Source organism: Corvus kubaryi, unplaced genomic scaffold (genome assembly GCF_017639235.1).
Source record: "Corvus kubaryi isolate FWS band 111438036 unplaced genomic scaffold, C.kubaryi_AGA036_p1.0 68, whole genome shotgun sequence".
NCBI classification, from domain to species: Eukaryota; Metazoa; Chordata; class Aves; order Passeriformes; family Corvidae; genus Corvus; species Corvus kubaryi.
The window spans coordinates 744,517-771,997 of NW_024582056.1; the positions used below are offsets into that span (position 1 = coordinate 744,517).

The following is a 27,481-nucleotide window of genomic DNA, read 5'->3' on the forward strand; positions in this document are numbered from 1 at the left end:
TTCTAAAGAGATAAATACATAAAACGTCAGAAACATTGAATAGCAATAGTCCAAGATGACGGACGTTGATTGAATCAATCAATCAAGTAGTTAGTGCCAGGTAAGCAGCATTTTGTCAATATGACTGCAAGAGTCAAATTAAAGTCCTTCTCTGTGCTCCCAGGGGTCTGTCAATTCTTTGTTCACTACACCACAGCTGATAAAAGTCTAAAACTTGATATTTCAGTCCTCAAATGCAGGGACACGTGTTGGTGTAAAGAATGCTAAACATTGCTTGAAGAGACTTTCTGTCTAGTGGAGCATAGAGGTAGGGAAGCAGAGTTGTCCTGTGAAACAGTTTTGGGTTTCACTGTTTTGGTGTTTTTCAGTTAATTCCTTCTATGAAGGAGCACGTAGGAAGCACACCTGTACAGTTTATATGGAGATGAAAGGAATGTTCTTACAAATTACCCCAAGAAAACTCTAAATGGCTGACATCATAACAAAATAAAACTTCACCTACACTTCCTAATTCTGTTTGGAGTGGTTTTATATTTCTCTATATTTGGAGATAGATCTTTTATATTTGGAGATCCAGAGAGTCTTTTTCTTGCTGTTGCTGGTTATTTCCATCTGAGAGAAAAGGACCAGGGAGGGGTGCCTGGTCAACAACTGGCTGAACATGGGCCAAAGTGTGCCCAAGTGGCCAAGAAGGCCAGTGGCATCCTGGCCTGTACCAGCAATAGTGTGGCCAGCAGGACCTGGGCATTGATTATCCTCGTGTACTCTGCACTATTAAGGCCATGCCTTGAATCCTGTGTCCAGTTCTGGGCCCTCACTACAGGGCAGACATTGAGGTGCTGAAGCGTGTCCAGAGAAGGGCAACAGAGCTGGTGAAGGGTCTGGAGCACAAGTGTGATGAGAAGTGGCTGAGGGAGATGGGGGTGTTTAGCCTGGAGAAAAGGAGGCTCAAGGGAGACCATATCACTCTCTACAACTGCCTGAAAGGAGGCTGTAGCCAGGTGGGAGATGGTGTATCCTCCTGGGCAACAAGTGACAGGATAAAAGGAAATGGCCTCAAGTTGTACCAAGGGAGCTTAAAATTGGGTGTTAGGAGTACTGTCTTTGCAGATAAGGTGATCAAGCATGGGAACAGGTTGCCCAGAAAAGTGGTGAAGTTACCATCCCTGAAGGTATTCATAAAGATCTTTGGGACATGGTTTAGTTGGTGGAGTTTACAAGTGTTAGTTTAGTGACTGGACTCAATCATCTTAAGGGTCTTTTCCAAGTTAAATAATCCTGTGATTACCTTCCAGCTCTGTGTTCAGTTCTCAGGAATTTCACACTCTTTTACTTAAACAGAAGGTTTTGCCATTGGTTAGTCTTAATTTTTTGATCTTGTAGCATTCACCAGTTCGTATTTTCTGCTGTTCTGTCATTAGTGACCTGCAGAAATCCAAAACATCATTTATCTGTAAATTATACATCATCTACTTTGTGTGCTTGTTTTTCTTGCTTCTCTCCATGCTTTACACTCACTTCCTCTCATCATACACAATCCTCTTTCTGAATTAATTGTGACAGCCCTCAGATTTTAATGCCCTTAAAACACACCTTTATTTTGAATATGTTCATGTCATGTCAGTAATAGGAATGATTAGAAAAAAATTAGTTCACAAATGGTCACATGCATAATATTCTTTAAATCCTGCATTTCGCCTTTATCTCTTTTCATTCTTATGCAAGATTTGTGATGTTGATATCATACTTGCTATACTACTCTACTGATAAACTGTACTACTTGCTTATTTCAAACCAGATGCATCCGAAGTCAATATTAGTGTAGAATTCCTTCTTTGAAACACTGAGAGAGGGGGACTGCCATTGTTAAAAAATAGAGTTGTTGGTTTTTTCAATGTTATTGACATTTTCCCCAACAGAAAGGCATTGTCTATTTCCTAGACAATCAAATGGCAACCTTTCTGATATTTTTTAGCACATGAAATGTACCAGACTACAGCGTTTCAATCTGTACACTGAAGTTGAATGGTTTTGCTTATTGCGTTTGTTTTTTCAGCACGCAATGATGCTTCCTGTCCTCACCCACCATGTCCGCTACCATCAGTGTCTGATGCACTTGGACAAGTTGATAGGCTACACTTTTCGAGATAGGTGCTTGCTGCAGGTAAGATATGAAAACTCCAACTGCTTGCTGGTTTCTCTTCGTGATACTACTGAGTTCATCCGTAATGCTGAAATGCGCAGCGCTGCCACAGCTTGGGCAGACCTGATTATTTGTACTGAAGATCTTTCAAAAGTTTCAGTTTTCCCAAGACACTTCTCAATAGAGATGTCTGTTGTGCACCTAGATCTTACACCTACCTTTGCTCCCAGGGTAGATCTGGATTTGCTCATAATATGTAGAAAGAGAGAAATGCACTTACTGAAAAGACTGTCAAGTACTCATTTCTGTGTAAGTTCCTTTTTTCACATATTTACAGAGAATACAGTGTTGTTCTGCAGATGAGTGTATATGCCCTGCTTCTTGATTTTACAGCCAGTTGTTCTAAAAGAGAATAATTAAATCACTGCCCTTTTTTTTTGCATTTCTTGGTAGTGAATAGAAATTTGCAAACTTCTGTTCAGCTCTTGATTTCTGCAAGTACATAATAAAATTTACTTGTTTTAAATGCATTCACGTCACATAACCAGCCTTTTATGTTAGTCTATATTTGGAACTGATTACTCAGAGTCTGATGCTTGGCATGATGGCCCCTTTCCTCTTAGACTTTTTCTGAATTTACTGAAGGAAAATGAGGACTTCTGTTAAGAACTTCCTTCTGAAATAGGTGTCATCTCTCTGCAGTGACTGGACTAAGTTCAAAACATGACAGTTTTTGTATTTCTCTAGAGATTTTACCCCCAAATTATTTTAAGGAAATGTCTTTTCTCGCAGCTTTTCTGGTTTCTAGAATTTGTTTTCCAGGCCTTTTCCTACTGCAAGTTACATTAAACATTGAGCATCTTCTAGGATTTGGTTGTTGGCAGGCTGTCTTTGTTTTAATGTCAAAGATTGAAATGCAGTGATGGAAACTTTCAAAATGTTGAGGCCAAACAAACCAACAAGTAAATTCTAATAAAAAAGAGATGAAAGCGTAAAAATCAAGTGTGTAAGCATTAGTCACGTATCGTTATAACAAGTGTGCTTAATACTTTATCCCTACACTCATTTATTTAAAAGCTACAAACATTTTCCAGAAGAGGAAGAACTTTTTAAAAATATATATAGTATTAGTCATCTGCTTGAGCATGGACAATGTTAGATGTATAATTCTGCATTGATTGTTAGCTATTTTATCATGGTGTTTTCTTTTTAAAGTACAAGCAGGTTAAAAAAAGATTACCCTAAGTTATCTGTTCTGAAAAACTGTAATGTGTCATCTAGTTCAGATGGAGCAGAATTTGAGAATGTACGATTACAACAAACTTAGTAATACTAACAAGGAATTAAAAAGGACTTGGAGAAAGTTCTTACTGTTGATTAAATATAATTTTACTCTCTTAAGTTTTATGTTTAGAAAGCAACAGACAATGTTTGAATGAATTACTGAATGTCTTTGCTCACAGCCTGCAGCACCAGTCCTGCAGGTGTGTCAGAAGTAACTTCCTGCAGCTTGCATTTTCCAGTGTGTCTCTTTTTTATATACAAGTTTTATGTGCACATACTTTTATACAGGCACAATATTTTGAGCTGTGTATGTGTAAAGAAGGAGAAAATGTGTGAGTTTGCAGCATGGAGTTCTGAAAACAAGCTGTAGTACTATTTGCTGCTGCCATTTCTGCAGTGGTGGTGTAAGCAGCAGAGTAAGCTTTTGTTAATGCTAGGTGATACAGAGGTAAAACAGAGGACCAGACCTGCCATTCCTCTTAATTTCCATCAGAAGAGTAAGCCCTCTGTAGTCATGAGGGAAAGAGTTCTTCTGTGATTAACTCTCCCAGGAATAATATACTTGTTGTTTCATTTTTTGAGCTAGGGAAGTTCTATAGAGATTTAAATAATGTAAATATGGATGGTTGAGAAGCTCTTCTAGTTGCTTATATTTTTAATATGAATATTTATAGTTCGGTGTTAGAGTGAGTATATTTTTAAATAAGTAAATGTATTGAAATCAGGTCAGCAAAGCTGGTAAGCGAGTCTTAGGGCAAATTGCCTGTTCATGCTTTTTCTCTTCTAAACTAATTTTTCTTTAAAGAAAAAAATGTTGAAAGTTAATTAGTTAAACTGATGATTGGGCATAAATGTTCCTTCTTTCTGACATCTGAAATAGTTCACCCTACATTTAAATTGCTGGAACCACGTTTCTGATTGACTACATCACTTTGTAACCTTTCTTCAAACTGAAAAATAGCTACAGTAGCTACCACTCTAAGATAATGTTTTTCTTTCATTTGCAAAAATGTCTAACACTTTTTTTTTCCCTGTATGTGTTACACTATAGCTTGCCATGACTCACCCAAGCCATCATCTAAATTTTGGGATGAATCCGGATCATGCCAGAAATTCCTTATCCAACTGTGGGATTCGACAGCCCAAGTATGGAGATAGAAAAGTCCACCATATACACATGAGAAAGAAAGGTATGCTACTTACATCACTAATGTTTTTCACTTACCTGACACTTAATCAGTAAGAACACCCTCTGTTCCATTATCATCTCCTTGGCCATTGTTCTTTTGAGAGATGCCTTCAGTAGAGAATTTCAGTAATTATATGCAGACACGAATGAGATCTTTCTAAAAGACTGGATTTTGCAAAGTAGTCAATAAGTAAAGAGCTGAGAACAAGCAAGGGTAATAAATGGGAGGATGTATTTTCTTAGATTCTTGGCAAGTACTGTTTTCTTAATTTGCTGCTCAACATGGTGAACAAACTGGAATATATTTTGTAAAAATGTCTTCTTACTAATGTGAACATGTGGTCTGTGCTGCAAAATACTCCTCACCCCTTTAAAGTATATTCAGTGTTAATGAAGTAAATTGTTTATTGCTTATGTAATGTTTGGAATGTCCTTTTCCTGCAAAGGTGGTATTTATCTGGCTCCCTGAATGCAAAAATTCAATACTGTTGTAATGGGACTGCGATCGGTTAGGCAGAGAGCATCGGTGAGGATTATACTTGGTGTAATAAACCCTGTAAATAACAGGATAATCTTGTGTATGGCAATTATAAAGTAACATTTTGAGTAATTGTTTTCTACATTTATTCAAAGTGAATTAGTGGCTGTTTACTTAATAGTGCATTGTTTATGTTTCTAGGGATAAACACCCTGATAAATATTATGTCCCGTTTGGGACAGGATGATCCAGCTCCTTCCAGGTAATGAAAATAGTTGTTTGCCAGTAGGGAAGCTGCTGCAGAGGGAGATATTTAATAGAAACAACCAACTTACTGTCAGCAACAGCTTTGGCAAATAGTTGAAATGAAAAGTCATTTTGAATTGACTTTTATATTATGAAGGTGTGCTGAACCTCCATTAGCAGTGGCATAGTAAATGTTTGGTCATGCCTGCAGAAAATGTCTGAGGAAGGTTTTAACAGATAATTCTATCATTTTTGTTGATCCCTGAAATGAGGAGGACTAAAAGGCTACCTTTTTGCTTTCTGCAGAATAAAAAATAAGAGTTGCTGTTGTTGTTGTTATCAGTGCTATAAATTGGATTCTTCATCACATTTTCTCACACTAGTACCTTCCTGCCATGGCACCTTGTTAACAGGAGTGTGGTGCTGAGCATGGGCTTTGCTCATTTACTGTTCCAATTTAAAGACAGATGCAAAACCTATTAATGTTGTCATGCAATAGTCCTTAAATGACCACTAAGAATTCTGTGCATATAAATATAGTTCAAGATGTGGTTTATAGCCACAGGCACCATATTTAGCTAAAGTTGAATAAACAAAGCTCACAAGACGAATGCAGGAAACAGTTGCATGTGAAATCTCTTAAATGCATGGACTAGATGGCAGTGTATATTTTAGTTAGCTAGTGCTGTAGCTGGACCTTTCAAGAGCCATCATTTCGGAAGAAGCTCAGGAATAGGAGAAATTGAGTTATTGTTAATTAATTATTGCATAAATTATTGTTGCACTGTTCCCTAAATGCTGTTTCACCTAGACCATGCCCTTTTCTCTTCAAGCTTATTTGAGTCCTCCTAAAATGACATGACTTAAGGCTAAATTGCATTAATTCTTGTGAAATAACACAAAATTTCTGTCCCATTTCAGAGAGGTGTGTGTTTTCAGTTATGTTGCTACACAGAGTTGTTGTAGATTTGCTCACACGTTATTGTTTTACACAGCAGAGGTACTTGAATTCTTTCAGCCCATAACAAAGGCCTACTATTTCAGAAATTACACTAATTATGTAGTTGCTGGGGGAGTGAAAATTACAATAAAATCTGCCCGACACTTGACAAGGATCTTCTGGGTAAAAAAAAAAGAAAAAGAAAAAAAATCTTGTGGCATTAGCCTTGATTCTGTTACAATCATGTGTGAAATCAAAAATGGTGCTGCTTACTTGCTTTGATTTATAGAGCAGAAATTTGTATGTATCCAAAGACAAGCTCACATTCTTTTTCAGCTGCTTGCCCTTTTAGTCCTTTGAATATAAGCAGGCAGACAGCCTGAAGGAAATGAAACTTTATGCAAAACAAAGGTAAATCAGGACCAGCAATGAAAGAAAACAGAGGAAATAAAAGATGCTAATAATTTAATGGCATGTTTGGATGCATCTGCTTGTATAGCCATTTTTTTTCTTTTGAGCTCAGAGGACATTACAGAAAACAAGGCATTTAAAGGTGCTATGAAAAATACAAGTTCTTACTCCCTCTGCCATACCAGCGGTCTACTGCAGGGTTGTCCTGCCCTGCAGGTGGTTGATGTTAATTAGGTAGAGCTCCCTAGTTTCATGGACAAGGCTCAGGACAGGCTGTTTCTTTCAATCACCTGGTGCCCTCTGATGGACAGAGAAACCCGACTTCAGTGCCAGGCAGCAGTCCTGTTTCCTTTTCCCATTTTGTGAAGCTCGTGACAATAGCTCTGAACAGAACATACGGAAATTTCAAAGGTGGTGGTGTCAGTCCTGAGTTTCACAATTCACATACTTGTTACTCTGTTTTGGAAAGGATTGTAACCCAGAGAGGGTGGGGGAGGCTGCAAAAATGACTGTTATATCTGATTAGCAATCAACTCTGATTTTTTCCATTTTAATTGTATTGTGTAAATAACCAGCATGTGTTACTTAGGTTATGGTGAACTTTAAAATGCCTTTTTCAGGATTAACCACAATGAGCGTTTAGAATTTCTGGGAGATGCTGTGGTGGAGTTCTTAACAAGGTAAATGGGGAATTCTTCAACAATTCTCACCTTTGTATGTTATTATTATCATGTTGTGTTTATTGAACTTTTCAGTGTCTACTTTGACTGTGTATGTTTGCAGTCCTGCCTGATACTTAGACCTGCACACCTGCCCACAACTCTCTTGAAAATTTTTTCAGTGATGATGATAAAACAAGAAAGATTACAAAATAAAAAGCTAGAATTTCTGTTTCGTGAAGTGCTATTTTAAATTGATTTGGGTTAGAGATTATTCAGCTACAGACAAGCTGAACTTTGTACTCTTTTTTTAAAGGAGAGATATTTTTCTTAGCATGCCATTTTGTTTCCATGGGTTCTTTCTCTCTAGTTGCAAGGGAGAAGCATTTATGGGTACTGTTGAACGTGTTGCAGTTCTTCTATTTCCAGTTATTAGGACTGTAGCTTTCCTAACAGCTTAAATAGTTAAGCACAAATGTAATTTACTCAAAAGTAATCAAAAAACCCCATGCTTCATCAAAAATTGCTCCAGTTCTGGCCTGAGTATTCTGAAATCAGTGAGCAATACAGGCATATAATTAGGTATCTCTGTTGTTCTACTTACCTGAGTAGTAGAGGCAAACAGGTTGCACAATATAAAGATTATAACCTATTTTCAGCTGCTTTGTTCTACTGTTTTTAAAAGTATGTTTGTTTACTGTTAATTTGATCTTTAAGCCAGTTTGTTATATGAACAACAAAACTGACTTTATATCTCTGTTCTCTACTAGCCATTAGCTATGTGATATTAAAAACTATTAGCCTATAAAGGTCTCCGCTGCCCTTAAAACTCATGGCCTTTTCTCTCATACAACAGTACAGGCTGATAAGATGGAAGATCTGATGATTAAAATGTCTTGCATTTTTCATTGTCATTGTTCATCAGCCATCAGTTCACTTTCTGAGCTAACTTTTGTCTCAATTCAGAAAAAAAATGAGCTCCATTTCTGTTCAATAGAGCATGTAAGCGCCTATTTAAGTCTGATTTTTTTTTGTCCTCAACTTCAGGTGTCTGCTGTTGTGAATTATGATGCTTGATTAGATTGCCTCTAAGTTTTATAGCAGTTTTTGTCCTTAAATAATCTTGCATCCGTTTGCATTTTCCTCCCTGTATACTGGGTTAATAAAGTATTATAATAATTAGTGCCAGAGAGTGCCTTAATTGTGGAATGTTAAAAACCCTCTCTGTGTTAACTTTTTTCAACATGAGTTAGATATGAAGGTATCCAAAATTATTTATTCATTAGTCAGATCTTGATTGGATCAGTGAATTACTTGTTTTGTTTTGTTTCTCTTTTATGAAGTACATTGCTAGCATGATGACAAATACCATTAAAGGCTGTTAAAGCCTGTGATTTTTACTTTTTTTTTTTGTGGTTTGTGGTATAATGACTTCACACATTTGATAAATAGAGGCTGCTGTGTTCTGTTCTGTTCTTTGTTTTCATTAGCGTCTGTTAAAGTACTTTAAGAAACTTGTATAAACAGATGGATATCCTGTTGGCAGCTGCATGACATGAAAGCACTGTGTACCTGCAGCACGGAGTTTCTCAAGGCTGAGGCTTCCCTTGTGCTTTATTCCTCAGCATCCTCTAGGTGTCAGCTGTGCTGAACCTTGTGCTGGTGATAGACAGAAGCCTGAGATGAGGGAGCTGTGGCAGGGATTTAGGCATTATGTGCTGCCCAGTAGAGAAACAGCACTCTTCCTCCTCTGCTGCCAGTGTTGGATAGGATTGGGCACTGTTTGAATTGTTTGTATCTTTACCTTACTTCAAGCTGAGTTCCACTTTGGCAAGGGACCCATATTACCCACTAGGGTCTGAGGGAAAGGCACAGCTCTCTAGAGGTGCATGTGGTTCATCTTTAATCAAATGCTGACATCATCTGATTCACTTTTTGTTTTGCCAGTGTCCACTTATACTACCTGTTTCCCACTCTGGAGGAAGGAGGATTAGCTACGTACCGCACTGCCATCGTACAGAACCAACACCTGGCCATGCTGGCTAAGGTACAGCTCTGTATGTCTCTGTGTTTGACATCCATGGGTAGAGTACTATGAGTGTCTGGACTGCTTCTTGAGGGAGCTGCTTGCTTTGAACATCAGTTTCTTTGCTGTGTTTTCTGTTCAAGATTTGGGATGCAGGAACCCTTTTCAGTTTGAAAGTAGATTTTAAAGATAAAGGAGAATTCAGTGTTTTCTCTAAAGCATACTTTTGGGAAAAATGATTTTTGCAGGCATAAAAATAAGTTTATAGCCTGTGTTGAAGGTGTGCCTATACTTGCCTTTAATTTGCACAAGTAATGAAGCTGATAGTAGAACTTTAGTGAAGGAAAGGAATCAAACTGGTTGTTTATAAGAGGACTTTCTGATAGAATATCTAGGGAGAACTTGGCAACAGGAAGTAGAAAAAATGGGGGGGGGGAGGAATTTTATCTTCCCCATAAAATATGCAGTCATTTTCAGGTCCACTGTAGACTGTCAGAGTAGTCAGAAGTATGTTAACCAGGGTTTTGGAGAAGAGTTGTGTTATCTCATAGGAAAAATTGAGATGCCTTAGAATTTTATTTCATTTAGTTCTGTGAATGACAGAGCTTTTTATATTCCTATATATGATACTGGTGAAAGTTGATTAAATCTCTATTCATAAGTAGATAGGTATTGCCTTACTCATTCTTGATTTTGTTAGCTTTTTTTTTAAAGAAACAGTCTGAGACTTACTGTAATTGATTATGCTACACATGTGCACTCACTGTCCACTGTGTACTGCTGATAGTTTTCAAGTTGCTCTTTTAATCTCCCCTCTCTGTAATCACACAGTGCCTTAAACAAGCATATCCAATCTTGAGATTTTGGCAAATCTGCAGGATTTCTAACATGTCATCTTTTTGCTCATCTCTGAGGAGAGGCATAGGGTAGGCAGTGAACACAATAATTTTCTTCCACATCTTTCTTTAGTAATTTAGATAAGCATGAATTGATTGAAACATTTCATATTGGGGCTTTGTTTACAAATATGGCATTGCCTGACATTTGAATTCATGATACTATTTTTAAACCTGCATCAGGAAAGCTCATACATTCTTCAAGGCTGTTCACAGCCTTTATCATTGTACAAGGACAAATCTAAAAAAATTTTATTGCAATATTTTAAAAACTGTATTTATATTAGATATCTGTATATTCCCAATTTTCCAACCTGCCCTTTGTTCCTCTCGTGTCTTATATGATGTTCCTGATTTCATACCCTGCAGTGTCATGTTGCATTCAATTTACTTAATATAATTCTCATCTTATCAACATCTCTTGAACTTGGGGAATGCTGTTAATAAATGAGGATCAAATGATGAGTAAAGAAGTTTAAATTTTATATAAAAAAATTAATGTTCTGCTCTAATGTTGACTTTAGCAAGTGCTCACTGTGCATTATAAAGTATGATGGAACATTGTAAGTGGTAATTCACTGTTCTGGAGCAGTGAACAGGCTGCCATTCATTGAAAATGGAAGACTCTTTTTGACAATTGAAACATGTCTAAATCATACACCTCAAACAACTTAGTCTCCAGCTTTACCTCTTAAATCTGGGAGGATGAAGTTGAAAGTTAACGAGAAATTAATCAGTAGAAACTTACACCCAGCTGGGAAGAGCCTGTTCTCATACAAACTTTGCAAGATGCACAAATCTCTTCTTTAAAAATCCCAATAATGGTTTTGTGTCAAAAAGATGAATATGTAAAGAGAATCTAGTAGCTCTTGCCTGCATTTCTATAGCAGAATTATCATATATTATAGAAAATATCTGACTTACTACCTGAGATTCTGACTGGCAAGCAGAACTATAGTTCAGGCAACAGATGAATGTTAATGATGCACTTTTGAAAGGAAGAAAGAAGCTAGGTGGCACTGCAGATTAAAATATTAGCCTTCTCTTGCAGTGCCCAGAGGCACCTGTTGATGGTCTCAGAGGAAAAACCCAGATGTTCAGTGGACTGTGTCTTCCATGGTTCCTATTCCTCACTGTTCTGCTTTAGCTTCTTCTTGTAGGCAAGGTCTTTTTCCTCAGCATTAACTCCCCTCCCTTAGAATGTCCTTTTGATATCTCTGAAGGCTAATCACATGAGGACAAACTACCAGCAAGAGACACAATGCATTGCACTGTCTAGTCAGTATCAGGCTATTTTTCTGTCATCCCCGTGGACCTTCTCTTGAACTCATTCTTAAAACTTACCAGTAATGTTTTGATCTGGCTTCCTTTGACATTTTGGTTTGATAATTCTAGCTTTTTATGGTATAACATTCTAGTTGCTTACCGCTGATAAACATAGGAAATTTTTTAATTTTAGCCTGTGTCTGAACTGAAACTATGGGGAAAAGCTTCATAGTTCCTTCAGACCCAGTAGCTGCATGATAACAGTGTAACTGAACTTTAGTGACTAAACTGGTACTCTTGTACTTCTAAAAGCCATGGTTTTATCTCTTTCTACATATTTTGCAGAAGCTGGAACTAGAACGATTCATGCTTTATGCTCATGGTCCAGACCTTTGCAGGGAGTCAGATCTCCGTCATGCCATGGCCAACTGCTTTGAAGCCCTCATAGGTAAAGTGCTTGTATTTGTGTGTGCAGACAGTTATGCTTTGTACAGGTCTGTGTGCCGTGTTGACTGTGATGGAAGAGATGCAGGCCTGTTGAGTAGTGCTAGTACAAGCAGGCAATAGTAAAGCTTCTTACATCATCTTTGTCTCTTCCTCTCTCCTGCACATATGCCATGAGTATAAACACAATGAGTGTGTAGTACTAGCATGAAAATCTCATCTTCCATATCCTGGCTCCCACACACTGAAGATTAAGCCATTTCATGTCACTGCAGAACTCCACCTCTCCTCTGCCAGCATGGCCTGATGCCTGCCCCATGTCTGACGGGAGGAGTTCAGTCACCGTGGCCTGGCAGAAGATGAGCAGGTTCACTGCTTCCAGTGGTGCTTGAACAGACCTGCAACCTCAGCCCTGAATTTTAAGCTGCAGCTTGCTTTCTGAGTGCACCAGGCACTCCCAGCTGAGGCACCAGACTACTTCTCTGTGCCCTGCTAGCCTTCTGTGAATTTGCAAAGTAAATACCTTTTACTCTTTGCATTTTTCTTACAAGTAAAAAGCATGGCAATATACCATGGCTGGTGTAATAAAGCTACCCTCTAGCTGAGGGTGAAGGAGAATTGTGTCAAATTTGCTGTTGGCCACTAAGATGCTGATTAGTGACTGGCTGCACTGGTCTATAGGTTTATGTAGCAGAAGAAATCAGGGCCTGACCACAGTTATCAAGCAGGAGGGTAGAAATCTCATTGGTTAAATCTGCACAAGCTCTGTTTTAAATAGTGTATTTTTATGAACCTTTACTTGTTTGAGTACATGAAGCAAGCTTAATCTCACCTGTTTGACTTCATATTCATCCAAATGTACTGTACAAGTTACTAGCTATGGGAATGGTTTAGACCTGATGCAGATCTTTATGTACTATACAAGCTCCTAAAGCATTTTGTCCTGCTTTGAAAAATAGATCATAGTTGGCTTAGATGTCAACAGTTCTGTGCATTCTGCCTTGGGCCAGATTGCATTTCCTCTTATCAAGAAGTAAGAGTTTTCTTTTTAACTCTATTTTGCTTTCCATGAGCGCTTTGATCTTTAATTTAAAAATAAAAAGCAAACAGAAGAGGAACACTAGATCTGTATCTGTGTCTTTGTTCGTAGGCTTCAGCTTGTCTTGGATATAGTGATGAGAACTGTTTGGCAAGCACTGAGATTGCTGAGAGAGCAGGCTTCTTGTTTAACCTCCAATACAAAGTTGTTCAGCAAGTTAATTGAGCAATAAGATTTTGTCAGTGCTATAGCTAAAATCTGGGAGCTTGTTAAGGGACTATAAAAGTATGTGTGGGGTCTGGAACTCCTACTTGAGGCTCTTTTACGAAGTATTGTGCTTCATCACAAAGTCACTGTGATGAAATTAAAAAACAGAAGTATGAGCAGGCTGCCTAGGACTTGTTTGAAATTCTGTCCTCGCATAACGTTCCTCTGTGAGATCAGTCTTATAAACCCCCAAACTGTTCTCCAAAGAAAGTAGTTGACCTAGTGAGGAATCAAAAGAAAGGGGAAGGGAAAGGCAAGACAAATCATGTTCTTCCTGTGTGTGGGAACATGCACTCCCTTTCTCTGTGTTCTTGATGTAGCTGTATATTCCAATTGCTTTTATGCTTACAATAACAAGTTTGAGATTTTCAGAAGCCGTTCTGTAAAGCATATTAAAGGATGAAATGTTGAAGTGCCTGTGAAGATACAGAGTATATAGGATACACCCAAAAATACAATACATTAACACAAGTTTTGCAGAGCTTGTTACTGATGGAAATGTGGAGAGGGTTAGTGAGGGCTGTGTGTGCAGTTTAAAAAAAGAAAATACTATAATCTCCAGAAACTGAGACATGCAGAGATGCCGTTTCCAGTTCAGGCAATAAATTACTGTGATACTGGGAAGACCTTGAGCTTTGCAATAGTCTTGACACATCGTTTATATGCAGAGTGTAATCTTGTTGGAAGTATGGAATAAGTGGCAATTATGTGCTGGTTATTGAAATGTAATTCGTGGGTTTCCCTATCTGCAGATGTTGTTGTTGTGGCTTCTCCCCAGCCAGCAGCCAAGCCCCATGCAGCCACTCACTCGCTCCTCCACTAGAGGGATTGGGGAGAGAACTGGAAGAGGAAAAGCTGGAAGAGTCAGGGGTTGAGATAAAGACAGTTTCACAGGGAAAGCAAAAGCTGTGCACGCAAGCAAAGCAAAACAAGAAATCACTTCACTGCTTCCCATGGGCAGGCAGCTGTTCAGCCATCTCCAGGAGAGCTGGGCCCTGTCACACATAACGGTGACTTGGGAAGACATCACCATCACTCCAAACGTCACCCCCTTCCTGCTTCTTACCTGTGATTTATAAACTGAGTATGATGTCATACAGTCTGGAATATCCCTTTGGTCAGTTTGGGTCACCTGTCCCAGCTGTGTCTCCTCCCAACCTCCCAAGCACTCCTAGTCTCCCCACCAGTGTGGCAGAAAAGGCCTTGGCTCTGTGTAAGCCCTGCTCAGGAATAACAAAATCATCTCTGTATGATCAACCCCATGTTCAGCACAAATTGAAAACATAGCCCTGTACTAGTCACTGTGAAGAAAATTAACTCTACCCCTGCTGAAACCAGCACAATTGTATAGTTAGCTCTTTACTGGAAAGTACTTTTGGAAATACATTGCATCTAGGTTAATTTGCTAGTTTAAACTTTGCTCTTTGGATGTATAATTTTCTATCACCGATATAATTATTTCAGGTTTTTCTTTGCATTTTATGGTTGTTGATTTATGTTGGTGTTTAATGTGCTTTAAATTTCTCAAAAAATAGGTGTTGCTACAGAAAGCATGCTTTTAAAAATGAGTGTGTTGGAGATGAAGAAGTCCAAGATCTTTGACTGTCCTGTGCTTAGTAATTTTCTAAGTACTAATTGCATATTGACCTTTGACATATTGGTCCCCTCATGTAGGAGCTGTTTATCTAGAGGGAAGCCTAGAAGAAGCAAAACAATTATTTGGACGTTTGCTCTTCAATGAAAAGGTATTTATGTACTTACATGATTTGATTTCCAGTTCAAAAACAACTTGATATTCTTTCTTTTCCCTTGTTTTACTTAAGGATCACAGATGGACAGAAATACACCTGTTGTATGTAGTTCCTGAATTGAACTAGGACAGCAAGCTGAATTAGGACAGCAAGCTGTACTGATTCAGGCAAACACGGTGTTTTCTCAGGTGTGCTGTGGGTTGCTTGGCTTAGGTAGGGAAGGGTGGGTGGCGTGGGAAACCTGACAGCTTCAATTCAAAGTGCTGCTCTGAAAACAGAAATGGTACTGCAGGTCCAGGCATCAGGCTCTGAGGGAATGATGCACATGTAGAGCAACTACTCCTGTTTTATCAGTTAAATCATGCTACTCTAAAAGCTTTAAACATATATTTGGGAATAAAAAAGAGGGCGCTTCATTCAGCATTTACCCAATTGCACAACTGCAGTGTGCAGGAATGGATCAGGCTGTATCTCAGGTGGCTGTTGGTTACAACATGTGCTGTATAAAGGTGAAGGGAAGTACCCACTGCTGGGACAGCACACATGACAGTGGTGAGAGGATGAATTCTGTAGTATTTTCCTTCCTCTGAGTCTCTGAAATAACAAAACTTTTTAGAAATAGAAGTGTTGAAAGCCTATTGTAACTCAGTGTTTATTTGCTGCTCGGTGGCTGTAGTGAAGGAAGCCTTTATGAAACAGAAGAAAATAAGTGGGTTTTTTTTTTTCTTTTTCAGTCCTTGCCTTTGGAGAAGTCAAACTTGCTACTGAGGAGTACTTGCAAATAAAGTTAGTCCTGAGGCTTAAGCAAATCTTTTTATTCTTTAACCACTTAGGTGGTTCAAGGATTTTTCCACCTCTTTGACACAAGCTAATTGGGAGAACTACAGGCAGTTTGAACAGCAAAGACACGATTTTAAAAATTAGTTTGCCAGCACTATTGAATTTGCAATAAGCAGAGTCAGCATCTGAAATAGTTCAGTATTTCAAGTAATGACATTTTATTTAGTACTGTGGAATTTGTTAAATGACTCCCTTGAGCATTAAAAGCATCTCTCAATGTTTGCAGGACCTGCGGGATGTATGGCTTAATTATCCACTACATCCACTCCAAGTAAGTGATCCCTTTCTGTAATAAATTTCACAGTTCTGTTTTATTTTCAGGGATGCTTTTCCATAGGTTTCTATTGTGGTGACATCTCAGAAATTGTGCTAAAGACTAACCAAAGGAATATATGTATGTTTTCCTTTGTGTTTGGTTTGTGATTTGTTTGTTTGGTTTTTTTAAAGAAGTAATGAGTTTCTGCCTCTCTGAGAATTAGTCATTCACCTTTCCTTGGCTCATGTATGTTATATAACTGTGCCTATACAATAAATCCAATGAGAGGTAACATTTTGACAGCTTCTTGGACATCTTCTCTAAGCTGGGAGAAAAAGGTGCAAAAACAATCTATGTACATATTTTCTTAACGTGGAATTGGGGCTGAAACCTTAATAGTAGGAAGGCACATTAATTGAATGCCGTAAGAGTTTTGATTTGATTCCGTTTTGATTGTGTGTGTGCATGCCCGTGCAATGGTAGTGTGGTTGTTTCAGTGATTCCAGTAATTTTTAATACCACATAAACATTAAAATTATGAAGGTGTCTGAAGGCTAATGTATACCTCCTGTATCAAAGGATACAAATTCACAAGTTGTCAGTTTATGAGGCTAGAAGTTGGGAGATTGATTTCCCAATCCATTCTCCCTGACTGAGTTCTGGGGCAGACGTAGAGCAAGTTGCAGAGCCTCTCTGCACTGTAGCTCCTTGTCTTCAGTGCAAGCAGGAGTGCTTCAAAAACAGCAGTGAGTGCATAACCAAAATCTTCAGCAACAAATCAGTGCATGTGAAGAATTTTTACAATCACATCCCTCTGAGTGTAAATACAAAAGGTCTTAATAGGAAGATAAGCTTTTGAGATTCAGCACCAGCTATGCTGCATGGTGGCACAAGCTCCAAAGAAGATTGTTCTTATTCTGAATTTCTTTCTTTTCTCTTACTTTATTTTAACCTTTTCATCTCTGCTTTCACAAAGATGACTTCCACTCTGCTTAGAGATTAGCAACAGTCAGTGTATGAAACTTACAATTTCTTACTACTACCTTAACTTGTGTGATGAAAATTACTCTCTTCCATACCCCAAAACCATCCTAGGTGGTTTTGCCAGTAGGTGAAACACAGGCAGCTCAGGCTGGCCTTTGGGCACAGCTAGCCTGAAAAATGGCATTTTAAAAATTACTAAAAGTCACTGGAACAATATACCAAATGAGATCCCAATTAATAAAAAAAATCTCTGAGTAAGATAACAGAGTTACAGACCTTTAGCTCTGTGTATTTGTCAGTAGCCAAGTCTGTAGAAATGGTTCTGAAAAAATAATTAGTGGTCATCTGGATACATATGGACTCTTTAGAAAGAGTCAACAGGTAAAGACTCCTGCCTTACAAACGAATAGGAAATTTCAGGAGACAAAAAAGTATGTGATAATGCAGATGATACTGTCTGCTGGGTTTCCTGAGAGGCTGTTGAAAAGACAGTGAGGAAAGGCTTTTAAAATTTTTGTCTTTTTCTTAATAAGCAGTAAAAAATAAGTAACTCCAGTAAGAACTGTCAGTCCCTACAAGATTTAAAGGAATGGCTGAAATATAAGAAATGGAGGATAGGAGTGAAATGACCACATCTTGCAAGGAATGGTGATCACTGGCAGATTTCCCTCGGGATCTTTGCTAAAGTACAGGCCGTTCTCATTGACAGCCTAGGGAAGAGGATGAGCAGTGAGGTGGCAGTTTGTTGACAATACCAAATTGTTCCAGGTAGCAGGGACAACAGCAGACTGAAGAATTGCATTCTGGTTGTGAGAACATAAGGGTGACTCACTGTGGAGTTTAAAAAAGCAGAAGAAATTCTGTGTAGGTAAATAGAAAGGGCTGTGCACAAGGAAGCAAAAAGCAGTCTCAGCTCTACATGCAGCTGAACTCCAAAATGACGAATACCACGCAAGTGTGGGATTTTGGTGCAAGGGTATTGTAGCTCTATGAAAATGGAACTGAAGGCTCAGTACAGAAAAAAGACAAATTGAATGTAATCAACTAATAGAAAAGGGGCAGACAACAAACCAGAAATTATCTCAATGCCAGTTTAAAAAGCTGTGGCTATTCTTACTTTCTTTTAGGCATCTTCTTCTGGATAATTCCTCCTCTAAGTCATTGCTATACCAAAAAGATGCTCAGAATGGCTGGAGGAAATGCTTAAGCCATTTCCCAGCTCCACAAAGGCATTTAACAGTGTCACCACATCAAGGACATCAGACAAGAAACTGATAAGAAAAGATACTGACCCAAAGCAATAATTTTAATTTTCTTGTGTTAGTGTGCCCTTTTGAATTTCATATACAAAGTACTTTTTTTTTATTTTTGATGCTGAAGGAAAGTGGGAGAAATTGATTTGGGTTTTGTCTCATCTTGACATGCTGTCAGTCTGCCAGCCCTATTCCAATAATTTTTGAGTCTGTTGCTCAGTTGCAAACAATATGATAATGTTAGAAAATGCAGAAATGTACAATTGTACATGTTTTGTGAAAGTTTGTATTATATGCTATCCACATCTAGAGACATGTAAGTGATCTGTTTAAATGCCTCAGCTGTTAAAAAAGCATACATCAGAGCTCATCTCTTCTTTGAGTGGTAATTATCCAAGACCAAAAGGCAGAGGAAACTTGGTTTTCTCAGTTCAGCTGTCCACAGAACTTGTTAATTGTATTCTTTGCCCTTGATTTAGAGATGGCTTGCTTTTCTCTGAAAATTTCTGCAGCAGTCTGAGTTGGTCATTACTTGCACTTCATTTTTCTTGCAGCTGCAGGAGTCCAATACTGACAGGCAACTCATTGAGACCTCTCCCGTTCTTCAAAAGCTTACGGAGTTTGAGGAGGCAATTGGAGTCATCTTTACTCATGTTCGGCTTCTAGCACGTGCGTTCACTCTGAGAACAGTGGGCTTTAACCATTTGACTCTGTGAGTACATAGCAAGAGTCCTCATGTAGCTCTGTTGGCTGTCCTGTTAGAGCATTCCAGATTGCCTTGTTTGTAAACAAGCTAGATTACATCTGTTTCCTGGAAGAGAATAGAGCAGCTGTGTTCACAAGCCTGCCTGCCTCGGTATGCCACCTCTGGCAGTAGGAAGTAGCAAATACCTTGGGAAAGACTGTAGAAGGTGTTGGAGACCTATCCTGTTTATTTTGAACTTTCTGCATCACTGATATTTCTACATCACTCCTGAGACAGTAGCAAAACATACCTGGGAGGTACATTTGGGCAGAGAAAAGAAGTAAAATTACACTCTTTGGTCCAAGCACAGCCCTTGTGTTCTGTTGCTTGCAAAGCTGCCAGGCCCTATTTTCAAGGAAACAGTATTACAGAATATGCCGAGTTGGAAGGGACCCATCAAGATCGTCAAGTCCAACTCCTGACCCTGCACAGGACACCCCAGGAATCACACCATGTTCCTGAGAGTGTTGTCCACACACTTTCTGAACTCAGACAGGCTTGGTGCTGTGACCACTTCCCTGGGGAGCCTTTCCAGTGTTAAACCACCCTCTGGGTGAAAAACTTCTTCCTAATATCTAACCTAAACCTCCCCTGACTCAGCTTCTTGCTGTTTCCTTGAGCCCTTTCTCTGATTATGAAAGTGAAGAGATTGGTACCTGCCTCTCCACTTCCCTCTGCAATGAGGTCTCCCCTCAGTCTCCTCCAGGCTGATCAGACCAAGTAACCTCAGCTGCTCCTTGTACGGCTTCCCCTCCAGACCTTTCACCATCGCCGTTGCCCGCCTTTGGACACTCTCTAAGAGCTTAAAGTCATCTTTATATTGTGGCACCCAAAACTGCCCCCAGGCCTCAAGGCAAGGCCACCCCAGTGCAGAGCAGAGCAGGACAATCCCCTGCCTTGCCCAGCTGGCAATGCTGTGCCTGATGCACCCCCAGGACAGGGCTGCCCCTCCTGGCTGCCAGGGCACTGCTGACCCATGTTCAGCTTGCCATCAACCAGGACCTCCAGGTCCATTTCCACAGTGCTTCTCTCCAGCCTCTCATTCCCCACTCTGTACACACAACCTGGGTTGCCTTGTCCCAGATAGAGAATCTGGCACTTGCCCTTGTTAAACTTCGTATCAGTGGTTACCCTCTCCAGGATCTTGTATGAGTTTAAACCCTGATCCTTTTCTTTCTTGTGAATGGGCAGACATTTTCCTCTATTGAAGTCCTTGTGTTCATTAGCTCACTTTCTTAAAACAAGTTTGAGATTTGTCCCATTACAGATGTGATGTCAACTGCTCTTCTTCATTTAGTCTGTGATCTGTGATCTAATGATTGCATTTATTTGTAGCTATCCCGATTTGCTTTTTGCCTGTAAGTTGGTGTTACTACGGTAATGAGCTGTGTTTTCATCTCACCTGATTAACACTGAAAAATTGTCTTAAATGTGTTTGGAAATGAGCAAGGCTCACTTTCAGATCACTCTTCCTTTTAATTTGTGTGTGCATGCTGGTTTTGGTTTTTTCCTCACTGAGTGCTTATTGATTTTGCTGCATTGATGTCTCATTTTTCAGAGGCCACAACCAGAGGATGGAATTCCTAGGTGACTCCATAATGCAGTTGGTAGCCACAGAGTATTTATTCATACATTTCCCCGATCATCATGAGGGGCACTTAACGGTGAGACTGCCATCAATCATATTCTCCATAAGGGCAAGAGTGGGATGGAGACTGAAATTATCGGAACAGCTAGTGAATTATTCTGAGTTTGATTAATAAAAGAAGCCTCAGCAACCACTGCTCTTAATAAGGCTTTGTTAATTTTAAGTCATGAGCACTGCAATGAATAGAAAATGGTGATTTATGAGCCCACTGCAATAATTTCTGTTCAGTCTGTGAAAAGGATCAAAATTTTAAAGATGTCAGCGATGAAATGGAGGGCTAAGACTAGTTCTTGTTTAAAGATGGGTGTCTTAATTTATTTAAATAGATGTATCACGTGACTTTTTTTTATTCCTGACTTCTAGTCTGTTGAACTTGCATACAGGCAGAGTTATACATACTGATAAAAAGTTTTTACAATTTATTTTGGTCTGGTTTTCCTGTTGTCTTCTATCTGGAGCTCCTATGGTAGCTTTTGAATTTAGCTTTACTGTAGTTATAGTCATCTCTTAATTGCTATAGCCCTTTAGCCTCTCTTACCTGGACTTTGCACAACTCAATTTGGGGATCTTTCACCAATTTACAGTAGTTTAAACACAGCATGGTAGTATATGTAGTTTTTTCTTGATTGATTCATTTATTCCTGCATCTGGACAGTTGTGGCTTTGTTTGCAAGTAACAAATTTTCTTGGGCTTACTAAATTGTTTTAGTTTACTTGAACAACGAAGCAATAAGTGTATCAGGAATGTGAGTCGAGTTTTCTAGTTAAAGTTAGGAAGCAGCCTAATTTTAGAGTGATTTCCTCAGATTAATAAAGGGATGGCAATGCTAAGTCTCTAGCAGGCAATGTGTTATCAAGAACATGATTCTTAAAACTTTTGGGTTAAAGCTTTTTACAAGAAAAAAAAGTACATGCTGTGACTAAAAGTAACTTGAATTTTTCTTCACCATTTATTAAGTCTCAGTTGCATTTGTATGGATTCTTCTGCACAACTGAGGAGACAGGAGATAAAGCCTGGTGGGGTTTTTTGCTTTCTGCATGACTTCTAAGAATGTAGCCATCCCTGGTGTTAAAAGATAACTCTTGCAAGAACTGTTTGGCCAGGAGGATATGAAATGTTGCTGTTAATGGCTATAAATACTCAGAACAATGATTAGAATGTCTTTGTGTTGCTTAATGTAATGATTAGTGAGTTGGAAAGTACAAGTTGCACACTTCAGTTTTCAGGCAAAACTGCGAAGCTCGAGTGGAGTGGATGCTGAAAACATTTAAAGGTATGAAGAAGTAGGCAATGCCCAAAATAAAATTTGGACTCTGGAGATGTACATGTAGAGAAAAAAAAATTATCTTAAAATGTTTTTAAATTTGAGGACAAATGAAATGAGACATGTGAGAAAGGAGACTGATAAAGTGGAATCTGAAGAGAAACAGCAAAAACACTAAGCTCTTTCTCATGTCATCTGGGAACATACTTAAATTTGAAGTAATAGTAGAACATCAACTAAATGGTGTCTGGTGTGTTGAGGGCAATTTTGGTCAAGGATTCCGCTTGACTGGCAAGGCAGTGGCTTCCCAGTGTGGAGTGATTGCTTGTGGAGAGATGTCTGCAAATTAACTGTATTTAAGAAAAAGAAAGGAGCACATAGTCTCATCTACATACTTGGAGATAGCTAAATAATGTTCCAAAAAGGAAATTGACATTTTGTTGGATGTTAGAAGATACAGCTTCTCCAGTACTGGATTATGGATACATTCTTCTGGTACAGTCATGAGTAGTAGTATGTTGGGTGAAGATGGAAGAATCAGAAGAAAAACTGCTTTGTAATTAGAGTCAAGCTCCAGTTGAGCATATCATGTGTCACAGCGTCTGCAGTGATGCAGGCTGTGTGTTACCAGAGTAGAGACTAACTCTAAAAAAGCTGCTGGAAAGGCACAGGGGCTGTGTCTTCTCTGTATCATTAATGGGAACTTAATTTCTTGCCAGATCACACTTGTAGAGAGCAAGTTGATAACCACAGTGCTAAAAGGATAGCTGGGGTTTTTTTTTCCATCTGTAATTCACTGGGTAGTGTATATGTTGCTCTTTGTTTTATGATACTACTAATCCTGATTATGGATCCCATCAAAATAAATGGTCTGCAAACACAACAGAAGAAATCCTCCTTCTTCCATTACAAGGAGCAGATTTTTGTCATGGGACACTGCAGTTCTGTCTCATAGGTCACATATTAGGGTACTGTACTTAGGGTACTTAGGATATTGTTGGGGAAAGTATCGTTTATTTATCTTAAGGACTTCAAAGAATTTTGAAAAGGAACAAGTAGAAAATGGGTTTAGGCAAAGGTTATGGAGGGGAGGCAGGTAATAATGCTATCTGCAGTCTGCCTAGTTTATGAAGATCAGGTTGTGAGTATCTGCTTCATGCATCTTTGACAAACAAATTATGAACATACTGTTCTTTATTTATCTGTTGTGAGAGATGAAGTATCAAGTGCAGCAAATAAATCTTGATTTTTCATAAGCTCAGTTGACGTGCTGGGGCCATGTAGCATATAACTTGGATCTAATAAGCTGAGCAGATGTGATATGGAAGACAAAGAAAGAAGAAAATGTGTGTGCAGCGTCTCAACTCTAGATTGCACATAAACAGGGGAAAAAAGAGACATTCTTTACTTCTCACTCTTACCTCCTATAGTAGCTCTAACTTCTTTAATGCTGTTCCATTTAAAGCAAAAACGCAAACAGGAAAAAAGCTGACCTTGCCAAAGGTTCAGAAATTCCCCCTAGAATTCCAAATACTCCTTTAAGCTGTGTGGGATTATATCTTTGGTAGAGCTCTATGTTTTAGTAATATGCCTGGAGCCAAGGTTAAGTATTTTGGGGGACACACTGTCATATAAGGAACATGTTAGGGCAGATCCTTGTCAGGGATGCATTGGCTCAGCTGTGCTGCCTTCTAGCAGAGCACATAGTACATACAGGCTGTCCTACTGAGTATTTTTTTCTCTGGCCAAAGGAATGGAGCAGCTTCTTCATCTGCTAGCTCTGAAACAATGAATTATCTTGATTTAATGTATATTTGTTTTAGTCACCACCTATTTATTTATTATTTGGTGGATACTGGGGACTGTTCCATAGACTCCAGGATATGGTTTATTTATACTTTACATGGGAAAATATATGCACCTGTGTATTACTTAAACGAGAAAACTGCAGACTAGCTGAGAAAGTACAGGACTCGTGAAGAGATGGTACGTTCTGGCAAAGAAGCTACAAACCAGCATTTTACATGCATGACACATATATTCAGAAGTAATGTGTCCATAGACTAAGTAAAGACTGGTGAGAAGAATTGAAACAAAAAGAAAAATCACCAGAAGAAAGAATGACAGAGTGTGTGTTTATATAAATCACTTCAGATGTCCTGAAACAAAATGTCAGTAAACTGAGAGAAGTGAGAAACCTCAAGGATAAAAGTAATTTTTCTCCCCAGCTCTCCTACAGTTTGTAGTTCGTTATTGATAATTGTTACTATGGAATGGAACTTCTTTCTTTTGCAGCTGTTGAGAAGTTCTTTGGTGAACAACAGGACACAGGCCAAGGTGGCAGAAGAGCTGGGTATGCAAGAGTTTGCCATCACTAATGACAAGACTAAAAGACCTGTAACTCTTCGAACTAAGACTTTGGCTGATCTCTTGGAATGTGAGTTAATTTGGTTATAATAACTTAGTACTTAATGACTTCCTTTTCCTTGGGGCTTGTTTAAGAAAGCCATTAGAAATCCCCTAAATCACTATTAAAAATGTATGTTCAGGTTTCTAAATGAATTATGCCTATACCTCTGAAAAGCCAGGTTTTTGAAGACTAGCCTAGATTTTTGAAGTTTGTATGAAAGCATGAAGGAGGCATAATTGCAGATAGAAAGTTGAAGGCTTGGAAATTGAGGGGTCATGATGACCAGGTCAAAAGCATGTCTTCAAAGTTAAAGCTTATACTCTGAGTTGAGCTATTTAACAGCAGTTTCAGTATTTAATTAATATGTTCTTGACACTGTTGGAAGACAAAGTAGTTCCTTCAGCAGGTGAATATTTCTGTGGGTAATTTGTCTGCATTTTGGGAGGCTTTAAAATGGTCATTCCAGAAGAGGGAAGGCTACATAGAAATGAAATTATTTTTAGTCCATTTTTGGAAGTTTGTGCTACCTTCTTTCCAAAGAAAGTGGAAACAGTGATAAATATTCTGCAGAAAAGTTTATCCCTATCTTGTGTATTTTGATGTATTTTGCAAGCCATTCTGACCACTGGGGTTTTGCAAAATCCTGTAAGCAAATGGAAATAGCACACAAACAGGAGTGATTTATATCTAAATTATTTTATGATACCCAGTAGTGATTTATCTGTAAGTATTCATGGTCTCCTGGTTAAAATGTGAGATTAGGAGCAGAGTGTTTTTTCTAGCACCTGAAATGACTGGGTGGATTTGGGTAAATCACTTAATCTCTTGGTCAACTTGATTTTTTTTCTCCTGAGTATGCAGGATAATACCCTCACCAGATCACTGCTCTGAAATGTAATCGAATATGGCTTTAAAGTACTCAGAGATACTTGTTTCTAGAAGTGCAAGCCAATAATGTTCTCCTTGGATGAGTGACAGTACCTTTTTTCCCCCACAGCCTTTATTGCTGCCCTGTACATTGATAAAGATTTGGAATACGTTCACACGTTCATGAATGTTTGCTTTTTTCCACGGCTAAAGGTAAGATCAGTCAGTTTCCTACTTTCCTGGCACTGTGTTTTAACATATTGTTGCATTTGAGACTCTTACTGCAATCTCTCAATCATAAAAGCATCTTTGTGGACTTCCTACAGGAGTTTATTTTAAATCAAGATTGGAATGATCCTAAATCTCAGCTTCAGCAGTGCTGCTTGACTCTCAGGACAGAAGGAAAAGAGCCGGACATTCCTCTTTACAAGTAAGAACAGGCATCTTACAGATACCAGCTAATTATAAATCTTCCTGGTACATGGAGCCAGATGTGATCACTCACCCTACGTTTTTCCCATCCTTTGTTTTTATTGTTGTTATCCAAGCCCTCTAGTCTCTCTTTGTCTGAAGTTGGAAAATACTGAAACCAGTGTTTTCTAAGGCTTAGGTGTTTTAAGCCATTACAAGGAAAGAGTAAATAAGCGTTTTATCTTTGTAAGGGAAAAATACAGGTTTTATTTTGGAGTGGAGTATTTAATTGGCGTAATTTTATATTTGTTTTTCTTTTAATGTAAGGAATGGCAGTATTAAATGAAATGAGTTAAACAAATAGCTGGTTTTTTATGAGATCAAGATATCTCCATTCTATTCTTAGTAACAGATGGAGTTTCTTGACATTATTATGCGAACATAGAAGTCCCTTGTGTTACACCACCCAATTGTAGGCACTGTTTCTCATGCACAGTCAGGCACTGAAGGGCAGCACAAGTTTTGGACATTTTTATTGTGCAGTTCAGCTCACAAATGTTCCCCTTTACAATGACAAATAGCTCAGGGCAGTGAACCTTTTAACTTGTACACCTCAGTTGGATACCTGAAGCTGGATTGGATAGATTTCCCTTTTCGCTTTCAGTTGCTAAATAGTGTAGTAGGTGCTTCAAAGAGATAATAAATAATAAACCTTAAGCTGTATATTGCATCTATATCCATTCAGTAATGTAGGAAAGGGTGCAATGTTAGCCCCCAAAAGAGGAGATAAAGCTGTGAAAGTTCAAGGCTTGTGTTGTTGGGATTATTATATCAAAAAGGTATGAAGAATGAAAGTGTCAGTGTGTTTGTCATGGGTACTGATGTAAGGTTTCCAATGCAGTGTAGCAGCTCAGTGACAGTGACACACATTGCATTCCAGAAGTGCCATCCCTTTAACACTGCAGCCGGTGCTCTGCAGGTCTGACTCCTCTGTGTCTCTGTGTGAAGGTTGAGTGAGGGGGATGAACACAATAAAAACAATTCCTCATTTTTGTAAAAACCACTTAGTATCAAGTAGCAAATGTTTGTTTTGTTTTGCTGTGATGATAAATTGATTTTTATAGTACAGCTCAGACCTAGTAATACACTGTTATCTTCGTATTATCTTGTTAAATTCCTTTTCTTGGGGTTATCTATTTCACTGCAGTCAGTACTATTGCTTTTAAATTTAGGGTGGGTTTTATTTGCTCTTGTCACAGTGCACAGAGAGAGTACTTTAGTTAGATACTTTAAAAATTGATGTGAAATTCGTGCTCCTTCTAAAAAGAAACAAGGTAGCAGACATAACTTGATCTGAAAGTGGGGAGAGATTTGGGATAGCTGTAAGAAACTGCAAAAGAAGCAATTCTTTGCACATCTAGGGAATTACTTTTTCCCTTTTAGATGGTTGTTGATGTATGTCCTAGACTTTAGGTCAAATGGAAAGTTTGTTTTGTGACAAACTAACTTTTCAAAGCTGATGGAAAATTTCTTTGTACTGTGATAATTCAGTGTAGAGAGCTACTGTGTCTAATACAATGTCCTTATGAAACCTTGCTACCTGCAAAACTCTCAGGGACTAAACTTTCAATGCACACATAATTGTATGGGTGTATTTATTTGCAATTGCACGGCTATGCATAATTTATTACTTTATTACAAGGGTTTTCACAGTGTTTGAACACTTCATGTTATAGGTTGCATTTTTGCTTACAGGTTAAATA

General features: G+C 38.5%; 1 protein-coding gene across 3 annotated transcripts in view; it reads left to right on the top strand.

Moving 5' to 3' along the window:
* The window catches only part of DROSHA (drosha ribonuclease III), a 75,344-nt gene that overhangs the window by 40,407 nt on the left and 7,456 nt on the right, over window positions 1-27,481 (top strand). For all 3 annotated transcript variants that reach the window (XM_042048665.1, XM_042048666.1, XM_042048667.1), the window contains 13 exons: window positions 2,057-2,164; window positions 4,479-4,617; window positions 5,296-5,356; window positions 7,312-7,371; window positions 9,298-9,397; window positions 11,884-11,986; window positions 14,963-15,033; window positions 16,106-16,150; window positions 18,927-19,084; window positions 20,676-20,781; window positions 24,326-24,467; window positions 25,438-25,520; window positions 25,634-25,737. In XM_042048665.1, coding sequence (XP_041904599.1) covers window positions 2,057-2,164; window positions 4,479-4,617; window positions 5,296-5,356; window positions 7,312-7,371; window positions 9,298-9,397; window positions 11,884-11,986; window positions 14,963-15,033; window positions 16,106-16,150; window positions 18,927-19,084; window positions 20,676-20,781; window positions 24,326-24,467; window positions 25,438-25,520; window positions 25,634-25,737 — 1,280 coding nt within the window. The remainder of the gene's footprint in view (window positions 1-2,056; window positions 2,165-4,478; window positions 4,618-5,295; window positions 5,357-7,311; window positions 7,372-9,297; window positions 9,398-11,883; window positions 11,987-14,962; window positions 15,034-16,105; window positions 16,151-18,926; window positions 19,085-20,675; window positions 20,782-24,325; window positions 24,468-25,437; window positions 25,521-25,633; window positions 25,738-27,481) is intronic.